Below are 14,754 nucleotides of genomic sequence, written 5' to 3' on the forward strand. Positions count from 1 at the left end.
ATAAAAAATGTTTCAATAGGAAAAATAAAAAATTTGCGAATCGATTCTAAAACCAAAAATAAAAAACAAGTATCTAATAAGAATGTACCCAGAAATACTTGTTTTCAACTTACAGCCTCTTAACAGTTGCTGTACATTTGCTTATACAAATTAATATTTTGGCATAAAAAATTCAAATTACAAGATAAAAGTGGTATGTTCTGAATTTAGTAAAGTTCATAACTTGCAATTTTAAATAGAATTCAATAAATATGGCTCATTTATAATAATACTTCATCACTAGATAAATAAAAAAAGGATTTGATATGAATTTTACTATAAATCACATATGAGTTACATATATTTTAACAGGTTGACCTATTGGTGTAACCGTGTAAATTTTTTATGATGAAATTTACCATCATTAATTTCTTTATACACTCCTATCACGTAAGACAATCCTTTTAACAAAAATATTATACATACACTAAATTAAATCAGTTCACAAATATCAAATTTCACTTTATACTTTTCTTGTAGAAATCCAATGTCAACCCCTTTTTACAATTCTACTGGCAAGATAGTAAGATAGTGTTCACAGACTTTCTGTTGGAATAACAAACAGTAACGTAATATTTTAATAATAACATTAAATGCAGAAGCCTAAATATGAAGACCTAAATATGATACGGTATAAAGTGATTTTATAAAAACTAAACTTCAATGTAAATAAATAAAAAAGTTTACAAGTAGATTATATAAAATTAAACAGATATCTTAAACTCTCAATTTAATATACTTGTAAATTATTAAAGAAAAATCATAACAGTTCACAATAGTCACCAAATAAATGCAGTATTAATAGCATATAAAAGAAAAAATATTATTGATAATGAAATTATGATTGTTGGAATAGAAAAAATAAATTTAATTTATTACAACTTTATACCATCAGAAAAAAAAAGATCATAACCTAACCTAGCAAAATGAAACATAAGACACTGAACTTAAGAACTGTAGAGGGACTTAAATGTTCTATTAATTAAAAAAATAACAGAGAAAAGTTGAAAACCCAAAGATCTAATTTTAATACTTATCGATAATTTTTGTTAAACAATCAATGAAATTTAAATGAAAAGTAAGTAGAAAATTTAATCTAAATGAGATGCAATCAATATGATAAAAATTACAACACGATAAGTATTATTTCATTGTATGAAAATGATCACTTACAAATTACATGAAAAAGTAAAACAAAAATCCTACTTATTATTTCTACTTATATTAAAATTAACTATTAAAGCACTAAAATCATTTAACCCTTCCAAGATAAATTGATACCCAGCATGTTCATTGAAAATCATATTTACCCTCTATAAAAATCAACTGACAATAGTTTTTAACATTTTGGAAAAAACACTATTTTTAATAAAATCCTAAATTTACTACTATTAGTACTATAGTACTATTAGTACGATTAGTACTATCACCATTTCTGAACAACCAAAATTCTAAAATCTTTTTTTACCTGCTATCAGTTTTATTTGTTAACCTAGCCTTACCATATTTTCCCCACTACATGTGATGTAGCTAACCATAATTTTAATTTATTGGTTTTTTTTTTATTGTTTAATTATTTTTTTATACTTTAAGTTGTTTTGTATAATCCACAATTCATCCCTGTAATGTTACTTCTAATTGATAAAAAGATTTAAGGCCAGACTCGATAAACACCTAACGATAAACACCTAAATTTTCACTCAGACTGACCAGGAAGTCCCTGTACTTTAATTTACACTATTCAATTTTTACAAATCAATTAAAAAAAGAAAAAAATTAAGTTTATCACAAAAACGTACAATTCAATTAATAACTGAAATGAAGACAAATAAACCGTTAGTAGTCATTTTACATAACCACAGCAAAAACACATGTGATAGTAGCTTTTACATCTAAAAATGTATAAGCTTTAATAAATTTAAAAAAAATAACTACAAACAAAAGGTTTACCTGAAAATATACAATTCTATTAGCAAGTCCATTAGCTACAGAAGTAACTGTTTTTTAAAAAAAGGAATTAATAATTATATCATGATTTAAAAGATCTCTAGGGATGCAATTTATTTTAAACAGCTATTATTTTTATGCTAAAAAAATAATAACCAGCATTATAATTATAGAAAAAACAATGTACAGATTTAAAATACTTATTACTATCTTTTTTAAGTAACAAAACATAATTAGTAATAGAAGATTTACTTAATATGAAAGAAAAACTCAATTTATACAAATAAGAAACCAAACAGCAGTAAATGGTAAAAATAATATTGTACACAACTTATTTAAATCCAAGGAATATTACGAAAACTAATTGATGCTACAGTTAAAAAAAAACCTGAACCAGAAGATAAGGTAGTTGAAATAATTAAAGTAGCATAATTTGAATTTATTTTATTCATTTAAATGATGGTATGAACTCAATGTTTTCTTTATTAAGCACAATTAAGAAAACATTCCATAAAAAATAAACAGAAGTAATGTAAACAAAATTCATATTTATTCATATTCATATGCACATTTTAATATAATAAACGCAGTTTTAAAAAAATGTCTAACTTTCCTGTACTTCAAAATGCTAATGGCAAATAATTAAAGTTTGTAAAAAAACTGTAACCTCTAAATTTACAACAAAATCAGCATGTTCTCATCAAACAACAGTTTTTATAATAAATAAACACACAACATTATAAATATTTACTGTTAAGAAAATAATCCAATTATAAAGGGGTAACATTTATTACAATTTTCTTAATTACTAAACTTTAAAATTTAATGTTAACATTTTTATTTAAATTATGTTTGGGCCAAAAAGAAGTTCACATAATTTAAGAAAAGAAAGGCTAATGAATATGGAAAATTTACTTATCGAGTTATATCTGTTACAATAATTCTAAAAATACCACGATTAAGTGTAAAACCTGAACAGAAAATAGAATATTACAGAAAGAATTAACTGAATGAAACCATGAAATACAAAGAATGAAAACAAAAGATACTTTAATTGACAAATGACTAATCAAATTTATTAAATACAGAGTGAACTGTCAGTTAAATTATAATCAAAATATTATTGTTATTTATTTCTTTTTTGTAAATGGCCTCGCGGCCTAGTGAATGCGTTAGGGTTATGTTCAAACAGGCTAGGCCTATGGTAGAGGTTGGGTTCCCATTTTGCCCAATATCTAATAAAAAATATATTAGTGAACTCACCAAAATTCTTTTGAAAAGCGAATTTTCTTTTGGAGGTAAGGGATTACTAGACGGCATCGCGTATACAGTAACCACACACTAAAAGAATAAAATAAGCCTAAAATACAATTCGTCCCCGAAACCTCGTGGCTTCTGCCCAAGATGGAAGTCAGATCACGTGACCCTTAACTGATTTAATGATAATTTCATATTTTGAGAACACAAATGGTTAATTCGACGTTTATAACACCAATAAAAGTATCGTATTAATTCATATGATGCTGTCCTAAAATTTTATTTCGTTTATTTATGATTATACACTCGTTCATAACAATACTGAAATTTTTAAAAAATGATCAATTTTATAACATATAAAAATGTTTAAACATGTTTTATTTATTATACTGAGTATTGAAAAGTGTTTATATCATTGTTAACCAAAATATTAGTAAAAATGTGTAAGAGGTAACTGAAGACCTCTAACGTTTATATTACTCTTTGTAATCATGTACTACCGCTAAATTAAAACTATACTTTTAAACAATTACTATTATCGTCATTTCGTATTAAACTTAGACCTAATTAAAGATTGATTCTAAATCTCTAAATAAACTGAAAAAAAATTGTTCTCAGTTTATAGAAAAAATAAATAAATAGGTGGGATTACAAATTAAATTAAATTATGTAATTTCAGTTCACAATTATGCTAAATGCTTATTTAATAAAATATGTTTACCAACTTCAGGAAAACATATTCTGAGAAAATAGGACAGACTCAAAAAACGTTCCTACTCGAATCGTTCGGTTTCATATAATTAATATATTTTATTAATTTAATGTAACCTAAAAGTCACACCTATTTGACCCCTACATAAAATAAATTGATTCACTTTGATTCACAGAAAAGTGTGATATTAATACACCTTATCAATAAATAACTAGTAGTCATCAATGTCTTAATTAATATAATATAATTCAATGACTGTATGAATTAGATATTACTAAGAACAACAATAAGATAAGATATTACTAAACAAAAGGTGCATGTAGTAACTGAAAATTTCTCGATCACTTATCAAATTATACCATATTCAAAAATACTAATTCAAATTTTTTTCCATTACCAGTATTAAATCTGACTGTTATAATCATATTTTACACTGTGTACGTTAGATATACCACAACCAAAAAGATTTTAGATGAGGGCAGTGTTACTCCATAACTGTAATAAAACTTACCACGCTTACTAAAGAAAATGAGTTCTTTACTGAAGAACACATTATTATATAATTGAAGCCTACAATGTAATGGTTAATTCTATAAATGACACCTGCATTCTGTTTACCACAGCAACAGGCTATATAGAATTAACAAAATTACTCCCATTGAGAGCAACTCTTAGTACCTCTTTTATAAATAAAACCAAATTTTATAAATAAAATATTTTAAAATAATTTATTTCAAAAATTTTTCAGTTAACCCTATGGCCATTTGACAATGGCATAAACAAATTGTAAGGTTTGAATCTTAATTAAGGTAGTTGCTTTTATTTGAATTTGAATACTAGATTGTGGATAACAATGTTCATTGGTGGTTGGGTTTCAATTAATCACACTTATCAGGTATGCTTGATCTGAGTCTACACCTTACTCACACGTCACAAACAGGGGATGCGACTGTCTGTGGGCTCTGAATCCGGAAAGCTGCATGGGATATCTGAAGGCTTCCAGAATATTCATAAGAAATAATTAAATAAACTATTTTCTTTTAAATAAAACATTGCAATACAATTTTAACAATAATTTCATAAAGTTTTAACTGAGGATTACTGAAAATCTTCATTAAAAATGTTTTATTTGTAAAATTTGATTTGGTTTACCATTTTACAGTTTTGAACAATATTCTTTGTTATTGTTTGATAGTATTAATATCAGCTGAGGTTGATGTTTTTACATCTAAATGTAAAAACTGGTATTTTTTTTTCTCTTAGTCTCAGTATTTAAGGTTTATCTTAAGGTTTCAGTATTAAAAATAATAATTTCGCATGTTATTACATGCTCCAAAATATTACAGTATGTAAACCACTGTGTCAGTCAGATTTTAAATCAATTGTTTAGAATTTTTGATTTAATTCTAACAAGTATTTACTAATAACTTATTACTGCTGTAAATAAAAATTATGAAATTAATCATTTTGTACATCTTAATTTACAGTTTCAATAAAGTAATTGAAATAATCATCATTGTTCAGCAAATCTAAGGTACAAATTAACCTTGAACTCACAACAGCATTTACTAAGTAAGATTTTCTGAGTATGCATTATAAATTATTTGTATTTCTGTAGAAACTTTAACATTATTTACTGGGATAATTACAATAATTTGTCACCTTCTACTGGTGAACGCAATATATTCACTGGATTGTCTATTTCTTGTAAATCCATCGTAGCAGAATTGCTCCATTGGAATCATTTTATCAGCAACTTTTCATGCTAAGATAGTATACAAAAATTTTATATTTTTCCAGATTAGTTTTGTTAGGAAAAATCTGCAATAAGTATTCGGATTAAATAACTGATATAAAGAATAAATTTTCCAACTCATTCTTCATCTTCTTCAGCTCTTGATTATATTATTACCTTGGCCTCGTGCAGTAACTATCTTCAAGGCAACCTATCCTCAACTAAATCTTTTCAGCTTTTCACTTCTATTATCATCTGTCATAAATCCCTTTGTACCTTACTGACCCTGGTTGATCTTTTCACTCTTCCTTTGATAACGTGTTTCCTTCAATATTGTTTTCAGAATTTTTAAATTTTCCGTTTCTACTATACACTCCAGCTAATTCATCCTTTGCACTTTTACAAACTTAATAATATTTTTACCCTCTATTAAATCTTTCAGCTCTTTATTTTTGTATAACCTGCTAAAATATAGTACTATAGAGTTAGTAAAATAAAGTAACTAAGAAGATGCTTAGTTACTTAGTTATGAAAATTGTTAAGAACAATTTTCATAAATTTCAATTATTAAATAATTTTCTGTGAAAAAAAACTTATAAAGAATAAAACCAAAAAGTTTGTTTGCATTTATAAAATAAAATAAAAATAACCACTAAACTCCAACTTTGTTAAGAGTTTAGGAAGAATAAACAATATTGTAAAACTTATATTTTGCTTTCAACTTGAACTGTTTTTATTTATTTTTATTTTTTTTTCATTATATTTTATAAATCCAGGAGAATTTTTGGGTTTTTTTTTTATAATAAAAGTATTAATATTTCATTTATAATTATTAATGATGATATGCATACAGCTTAGTCAGATATTTTATAATAGGAAGGATATTTTAAAAAAACAAATCACTTCATGAAATCAAAAATTACATACTATTTTCTCAGTATTACCCAGGAATAATACTTAGTATTAATTAAAAATAGTGATATAACAAAGCTATCACAAAAATTCCCAGTATACTATCGAGGAGGTAACCATAAAACTTTGTTTCTCATTTTTTCTTTTTTTTTCTTTAGTCAAGTAACAGCAGAGGTGCAGCCAGTCTCAACATATTGCATTACCCAAAGTAATAGTCATAGTAGTTGTGATGGTTGAGTTGTCATGCCATACATTGTTGCACTTTAAAGCTACTTTCCTCATTAACTAAAAGTGATATTAAAAAAAAACAGAGATCCTTTTTTTCTAGAAAATTTAATTTTAAATTTTACAATGAGGTTTCCGAATTTAATTTGATGAATTGTTTGGCTATAATAAAGTTGAATATCAGCAAGGAACATAATCCGGTTGTTACTGCAAGTGATTAAAATGGTTATCATCTTGAACCGGTGAAACATTTTGTAATGCGAGTTCTATGTTCTTCCTAGGTATAAAAACTACTAATGAAAAATTTCAGTTCAGTCAGTTGAATGGTTTTTGCGTGAAAAAGTAACAAACTCACAGACACCACTAAAATATATATATTTATATATTATTGGTTGATATGATATTCTCGAAGTATCCAGATTTTTTGTGCATCTTGATTGAAACGGTGCTTATAGGTATCATGTCTCTTAGAGCTTGTTACATTATCAGATCAGGATGATGATTTTACCTGATCAGACCTGGCAATGATTTTTAGAACAGTATTTAGAAATACATAAACATAGGTGGTCTCACTAAGTTTCAAATTAAAAATAAATTTGCATTTGAAGTTCAGAAATATGAGGTATACTTTATTTCTTGACTTGAAAAGAAATAGTTTCCAAACCAAATAGTTTATTATTTATTTTATTTACTTAATAGTAATTAAAAGTTTAACCAGCCAATTACAGATGATAAAAACTAATTTTTGTAATATGTAAAAACTGCCAAGCATGAGAGGAATTTGTTCCTAATACCTTCCAGATGAGACATGAGTCACTAGTACTCTGCCACGGAAATTGTCAGTGTGTTCATAGTAGAATTACATAAAAGGAAAGAATTGAAATGATCAGTTAATTTTTATAAGTTAAAAAATAGACCAAGAAGATATTTCTAACATTTTATTTAACAATAAAACATTACATTAATAATATACATAAGTACATTAATAATATACAGTAATAAATATTTTTTAATAAATTTACACACTATTAATATACTATTTTTGTAAAATGAAAATGACAATTTGGTACATTTTACTAATATAATAATTATAACAAAATAATAATAATAATAATTATTATTATTATTAAAAAAAAAATAATCAGCAATTCTCCATGAATTACAAAGTTTATAATCAAATAACTACATTTTTTTCTTTTGTAAATTCATTATGTTCTACATTAATTCTAAATTGATTAACATGAATATCAACTATTTAAACATTTCATTATTGATTTATAATGACTTTTTTTTCAGAAATAATAAATTTTTTTGTATTTACTAATAATTTTATTTTTGTATTCATTAATTCCACTTATAAAATAATATATTTTTGTTAAACAAATTAATTGTATGGAATAGATCTCATTACAATTTTATAAATAAAAATTACATTTTATTATAAATTAAAATTATTCTTAGTTGTTTTATTTAAAATAATTTTTTATATTTAAAAACTGCAAAACTAATAAATGATTTCTTTTTATAATTTCCACTAATATAACTCATAAAGACAATACAAAGGATGGAAAAAATAAGGTGGAAATCAAAAGCAAACTAAAATCAGCAAAAAAGTATGAAAGCAAATTAAAAAGAGCTTTGATGCAGAAAAATATGTGATATTATCAAATATATGTATATATCTAACTATTCTAAATATATTCTTTAAAATATTTGTGGTGGAGTGTAGTGCTTTACATTAGAAAAATTGGAAATAGGAAAAACAAAAAAGAATATTGACCTTTGTAATGAAGTGTTACAGAAGGATGTTAAAAAGTTGATATGATGTGATTGATAAATGGCAAAATAAAGTGATCTTATAAAATAAGTAAGAAGAAAAAAAAGCAAAATCTTGAAAAGATATATAATAGGTTAGTTAGTCATATATTAAGACATCCAGTTTTAGTTAATTTGCTAGTAGAGGGTTGAGTAAAAGCTGTAGAGGACGTTAAAGATTGAAATATAAATAACTTAAGGGAGGATGTATGTTGCGGAAATTACATTCTGATTAAAATATTATCAAATATCAGGGAATAGCATCAAATCAGTCAAATACCAATAGCTCCAGAAAAAACTTAATTTTTTTATCTGGATGTAATTTAAAACATCTTATCACAATGATTTTATTCAGGAGAGGTTTGCGTCTATCATGGTAAAAAAAATTGCATTTTTAATCTTCTTCTTACATAAGTTGCATTTTATTTCTTTATTTATTTTTACCACATCAGGCTGATGCCCTGTAACAGTTGTTGATGGATGATAGTGAAATTTTTAGCATGTAAAAAAATGCCATGTCTGACCAAGATTCAAAACCTGGAACCACCAAATGAAAGACAAGATGTCTTTTATCTGCTACAGAGATTAGAGAATTTTAATAACAAAATTAACAGGTAAATTATTTTATGTAGGAATTTAAACATCTTATTAAATCATCATCAACAAAATAATTTTTTTTAAATAAAAAATTTGTCAATGAAGAAAGCTAAATCTGACAGATTATTGTGTAATGGAATAGCCTTTACATAGTGTGTAATCAATAACCATAAGATCCAGTAATGTAAGGTGTCGATAATCATGACACTCCCAGTAACGTATGGACATAGGGTCATACATCTAAATTGGTTCAGCCAATTGAGCTGCTACAGTGGAACAAACATACACCCTCAATATATTACACTTCTTTTTGGGTAGTTGTGTAAAAATTAAAATTAAATTAAAAAGACTGGTGAATTAATCTTTCAAGATATTACAGCAGCTCATCTATCTCAAATCATTTTAATAATAATGCTGAAAACCTAACTACTCTTTTCTTTTATAAACTTGTCTGGCTACCTACCTCTAGATACTTACATTTTTTACTGTAGGAGCGCTAATCAGAAGCAGGAAACTTAATTTTTCCTTTTTGATTTTTAAGTTTGCGAATGGTAGTTCCTGGTATGTCACGCTTACATGATGCAGGATGATTACAATTTTCTTTGAAATATCTACTAAATAATTTAAACTTTGCTGTGTAAAATAAGCTAAGTGTTCTTCTATAATACACAACATAGCCTATTCAATATACAATAAGGTTTCTTTACAACACACAAAACAATGAACTCCTCCACTGACAGTAATTACTGAGATAACTAAAAATATAAATATGTATATATAAATATATATATGTATAAATTATAAACCAAACTCATCCATGCTCTAGGTATAAAATTCATCACTAATAAAAAATGTTCTTACACAAGTTGTAGAACATACACTCATTTATAAAAAAAATGTCAAGTACAACAAATGTTTTGGTCAAATTTGACAGTATCAGAAGTCAACAGTAGTGTTAATCAGTGAGAAGACAAGATGAACGTGCAACTGAAAGTGCTGTACTTTTTAATAGAAACTCTATTTTTTATCCTAAAATTATCAATAAAATATATTTTAAAACTATATAAATTGGATTTTTAAAATATTTTATTATGTTAAAAATTTTCAGGTGGTATAGCTCATCTGCTATATCACTTGAAATGATCTGAATAAAAATGGAAATCTGTAATAACAATTTGAGAACCGATAATCTTACATATTTATTTTTAATTTTGTTCTGGAGTTTAGCTACTATAATGAAAATTTTCTTTTACTTTTTGACTTCTATATTTTAAATCTACAAGATTTGAGTGCAAATAATAAAAGTAGCAAATATTACATTTCATAAAATTTTTGATTCTAAACAATATTTATTTAAGAACTGATAATCTGGACAAATGTAGTTTAATAAATATTTAAAAAAAGTAAACAATAAATAAAAACATAATTCTTTCCAAAAAAAAGCAACAAAATTTTGAAGCAATTAATAACATATTTATTTTCTAGATAACTTGAGATTTTTGAAATAAAACGTTATTATATACAGTACTTCAAAATATAGTAATTTACTATAAAACATTTTATTACAATAATTATAGTTTATTATTTAAAATTAACCGATTAGTTATTTTAAGAATAAATATTTTTACATTCTAGAAACTAAGTAAATACCAGTATAATACAAGCAACTTTATTTACATCATAAGTACTTAAAATTACATATTAATTATAACAAATTTTGATAATAAAAGTAATATTTAGTACATTTTTTATAAAATAATTAATATTTACATTAACTGTAGTTTCAAATAACTTTTCTTCTTATTCACAAATAAATTTAAAAATAAATAAATATAATAAATAAATTACAGCTTCAGTTGGGGACACATGGGCATGCAGATTATATGCATTATAACTGATATATATATATATATATATATGTAGGTAACTGTTAAATGTATACTGAAAAAGATACTGCAGTCAACAATAATATGCTAATCAGTGAGAAGACAAGATGAATGTTGACTGAAAGTGCTGTACTTTTTATCAGCTCTATTTTTCATCCTAAAATTACCAATAAAAGATATTTTAATAACTATATAGAATGGATTTTTTAAAATATTTTATGATGTGAAAATAAAATTAAAAATTTAACCTGTTAGAGTGTGATTGTATGGATAGATTTATCTATTTTATCCACTTACTGGAAATCAAATGGTTAGAGATTTGTGTCACTTAATTCATTTATATCTTCGAATAAATGTGTTCCAACATATTTGATGGATTGAAAAGGAAAGACAGAGTTAAATGTGACAAAAAAAGGCAACACACTGGAGCGGCAGATGTGGTTAAAGTAATCAAGAAATCAAAGTGAAAATGGGCGACTACCTGACAAGTCAGAAGAAGATAGGAGGTGGTCAAAAAAAATTACTTTTGGAGATCTTTCTACAGAAAAAAGAAAAAAGGAAAGGTGTGAATATGATTTGAAGGAGCTGCAGGAATAAATTGGTACAGATCGGTAATAGATATGGAAGCATGGATAATTTGGGGAGAGGCCTATGCTCAATATGCCCCTGGTTTCAAATATGAAAATTAAACATATGAAATTCAGTTAAATGAAGAAATAATTTAACAAATATCTCTAGTATTACTTATTATTTTTATGCACATAGAAGTTTTGTACCTAATTATATTCATAGTATAATTTATGTATATCTACAGTGTAAAATTTAAAATTGAAACCAAATAAACAGCTATTTATTTATTTTTTAACACTTCAAAAATGTTCTTTGCAAGTAGGTTTTTAAAATTAAAAAAAAAAAAATTATGAGTACAGCACACTGAAAAATGGTGACATATTCTAGAGTTTCATTTACGAAAAAAAAATCAAAGTTACAAAAAATTAAACTGAAACAACCATTTCATTTATTTTAACCTTTTTATTTTATTTATTATTGTTGTATAGTTTGTTTTTTTTTAGTAATAAATTATTTAATTTGAATAACTATCAAATAACTAAATACACTTTATTAATTGCATTTGTATTGTGTAAAATGCCTATGTGAAAATTACTTTGCTTTCTAACAGTAATTTTTTGAAATTCTACTTGTATTTAAAAAAATTAATAATAACTAACAATAAATTCATACAATGAATAATCTTTAAACACAACATTTATTTTTATAATTCTTGTTTTATTGTATATTTAATTTCATTATTTTTCTTCAATATTCTTATAAGTCATGCTTAAAATCAAGGGTAAAATATAAACCTGAGCATTCTGAATTCTACTGAATATAAACAGCAATTAGGAAAGCTGAAATAGTTGTGGACCAAGCCAAGAAAGGTTTAATTCAAAATTTGTTGTTTCATTATTTGTTTACTTGTGATGCATTTATGATCAAATGTGTTTACCAATATTTATGAAGATTTTCAATGAAATACTTCATTATTAAGTAGAACAATGTGTATGTGGTAATTTTTCATTACAAAATTTTTGGTATTAAAAAGGTGAAACTGTTGAAAAGAGGGCAAACTGTTAGTTTTCTCTCAGAACCATCAACTGGTGATTTGCTTTTCATACACAATTTTTCTTTCTATACTACACGCACTAAAAAAATTAACAAAATCAAATTAACAAATCATCGAAAATAGAAAAAATTTGGTTAATTGTGAAAATACCTCCTTAAACAAGCATCAGTCAGTAATGTTTAGCACCAATGAAAACTGATTACAATGTTGCTAATACAGTAAGATTACTTTTGGTACTGATTAAACATTCCAGAATCATTTTTATTTTTTTATTTTTTTTTTTAACCTCTGAGTCCACAGTTAAGCATTACTTCAGAGGATGAGATGAATGATTTGTAGCGTGTGTGAAAAATGCCATGCCTGACTGGGATTCGAACCCGGAACCCCTGGGTGAAAGGCCGAGACGCTACCTTTCACCCAGAATCATTATAATTAATGATACTGTTTCATATTTTAATTTTCGGTTTATTACTTCAGTTTTATTGTAATATAATTTGTTAATTTCAGTACAAAATAAGTGAGGGCTGCAGTTCACAGATCTATTAGTAATAAATTTTCAAACTAATTAAAATTTTTGAACATGCTTTTGTGGCAATATTTGTAGAAGCAGTATAACAATTATTTATTCAAGGCATATTTGACATTTTATACAGATAAAAAATAAGTTAAAGTTTACTTTTTGCTAATTCAATTTATTTAGTAATTTTGACAAGTATAAAAGTTAAAGTAAATATTTAAAATTTTGCAGATTTTTTCAAAAAGATTTATAAATAAACTTGACTTAAAGATATTCTTTAATAAATGCAAAAGAGACATAAAGCAATATGAACAAAGTAATGTTGAAGCAAGGAAGTAATTTGTGGAAAAACAACCATGTATGATAAATGGAAATGCTCATTTTAAAGCTGACAACTATGGGTTGTTTCTGATACAAGGCTTACACATAAAACTTAATTTAAAATATTTATCATTTTATTTAAATATAATATTGAGGTGACCTTGCTCTACAGTCTCACCCCCTTGTACTTTTAAGTTGAACATTTAATAACATCAATGCCCCATATATAGAAGTAATCTGACCAAGTTTAGTCAAAATTGGTCCAGTAGTTCTGGAGATATAAGGCAATTTAGAGGCCAACACTGAACACACAAACAAACATTAACATCCGAAAAATTTCCATCTGGTTTTTTGGGTTCTTTAGGTGTCAAAATGTAAATATCTGGTGAAAATCACACATGCACAATTGGACCAATTACAATATTTTCCCTTCTAGAACTATAGCACTATGCAGAAAAGAAGGTAACAATTTAAAGGCTTACATTTTCTACAATATATATTACATCAGCATTTTTCAAATTCTCTTCTATACATACAGATTCTACATACAAGTGTTCCTAGCTAACTTCATCACTTTTCTTTTAAATCTGATAGAATTATATTCAATAGACTTGAGTATAAATGTTCTCAGTATTTATGCAAAACCTTTGATGTCACTGCAGATAAGTTTTTATTCATTATAAGGTATATTGATATATTTATTTACACATTATAATATCTGTAATAACAACCAAATTTGGTTTTTTAGTGCTTACAAGACAAACACATTTATAATGTTTTTGTACTTATTTATTCTTATTTTTTTAAATTCTTTATTTCATACTTTAAAGTATCCATTTTTCAAGTTTTGATTTTTGTTTGAACTACTAAAACTCACTTTTTTTCAGAAGTTGATGAAATTTGAAAATTCTGTTGACAATGAAGAAGTAAAAGTACATTACAGAACAGAATAAAGTACACCCCATGATATTCACCAAAAATGTACTGAAATTAAACAAAGTTAAAAAAAATATTACAAATCTAGATAAAATTAAAGCCCTAAAATAAAACTTTTATGGAAATAACGAACTGTTAAATTACAATAAACTATTTCATTCTGACAATTATAATTGTAACAAAATACATGGATTTGCAGATGGAAGAAGTTTGCGGGCTTGTATTATGTGT

General features: G+C 25.3%; 1 protein-coding gene across 3 annotated transcripts in view; it reads right to left on the reverse strand.

Annotated features, from left to right (window-relative positions):
* Naa15-16 (N-alpha-acetyltransferase 15/16) overlaps positions 1-3,395 on the reverse strand; it is a 375,203-nt gene extending 371,808 nt beyond the window's left edge. For all 3 annotated transcript variants that reach the window (XM_075378546.1, XM_075378544.1, XM_075378545.1), the window contains exon 1: positions 3,250-3,395. In XM_075378546.1, the coding sequence (XP_075234661.1) occupies positions 3,250-3,306 (57 nt within the window). In that variant the 5' untranslated portion in view covers positions 3,307-3,395. The remainder of the gene's footprint in view (positions 1-3,249) is intronic.
* Positions 3,396-14,754: the final 11,359 nt, after the last annotated feature.

The sequence above is a fragment of the Lycorma delicatula genome, chromosome 11 (assembly GCF_047948215.1).
Source record: "Lycorma delicatula isolate Av1 chromosome 11, ASM4794821v1, whole genome shotgun sequence".
In the NCBI taxonomy this organism is placed as follows: domain Eukaryota; kingdom Metazoa; phylum Arthropoda; class Insecta; order Hemiptera; family Fulgoridae; genus Lycorma; species Lycorma delicatula.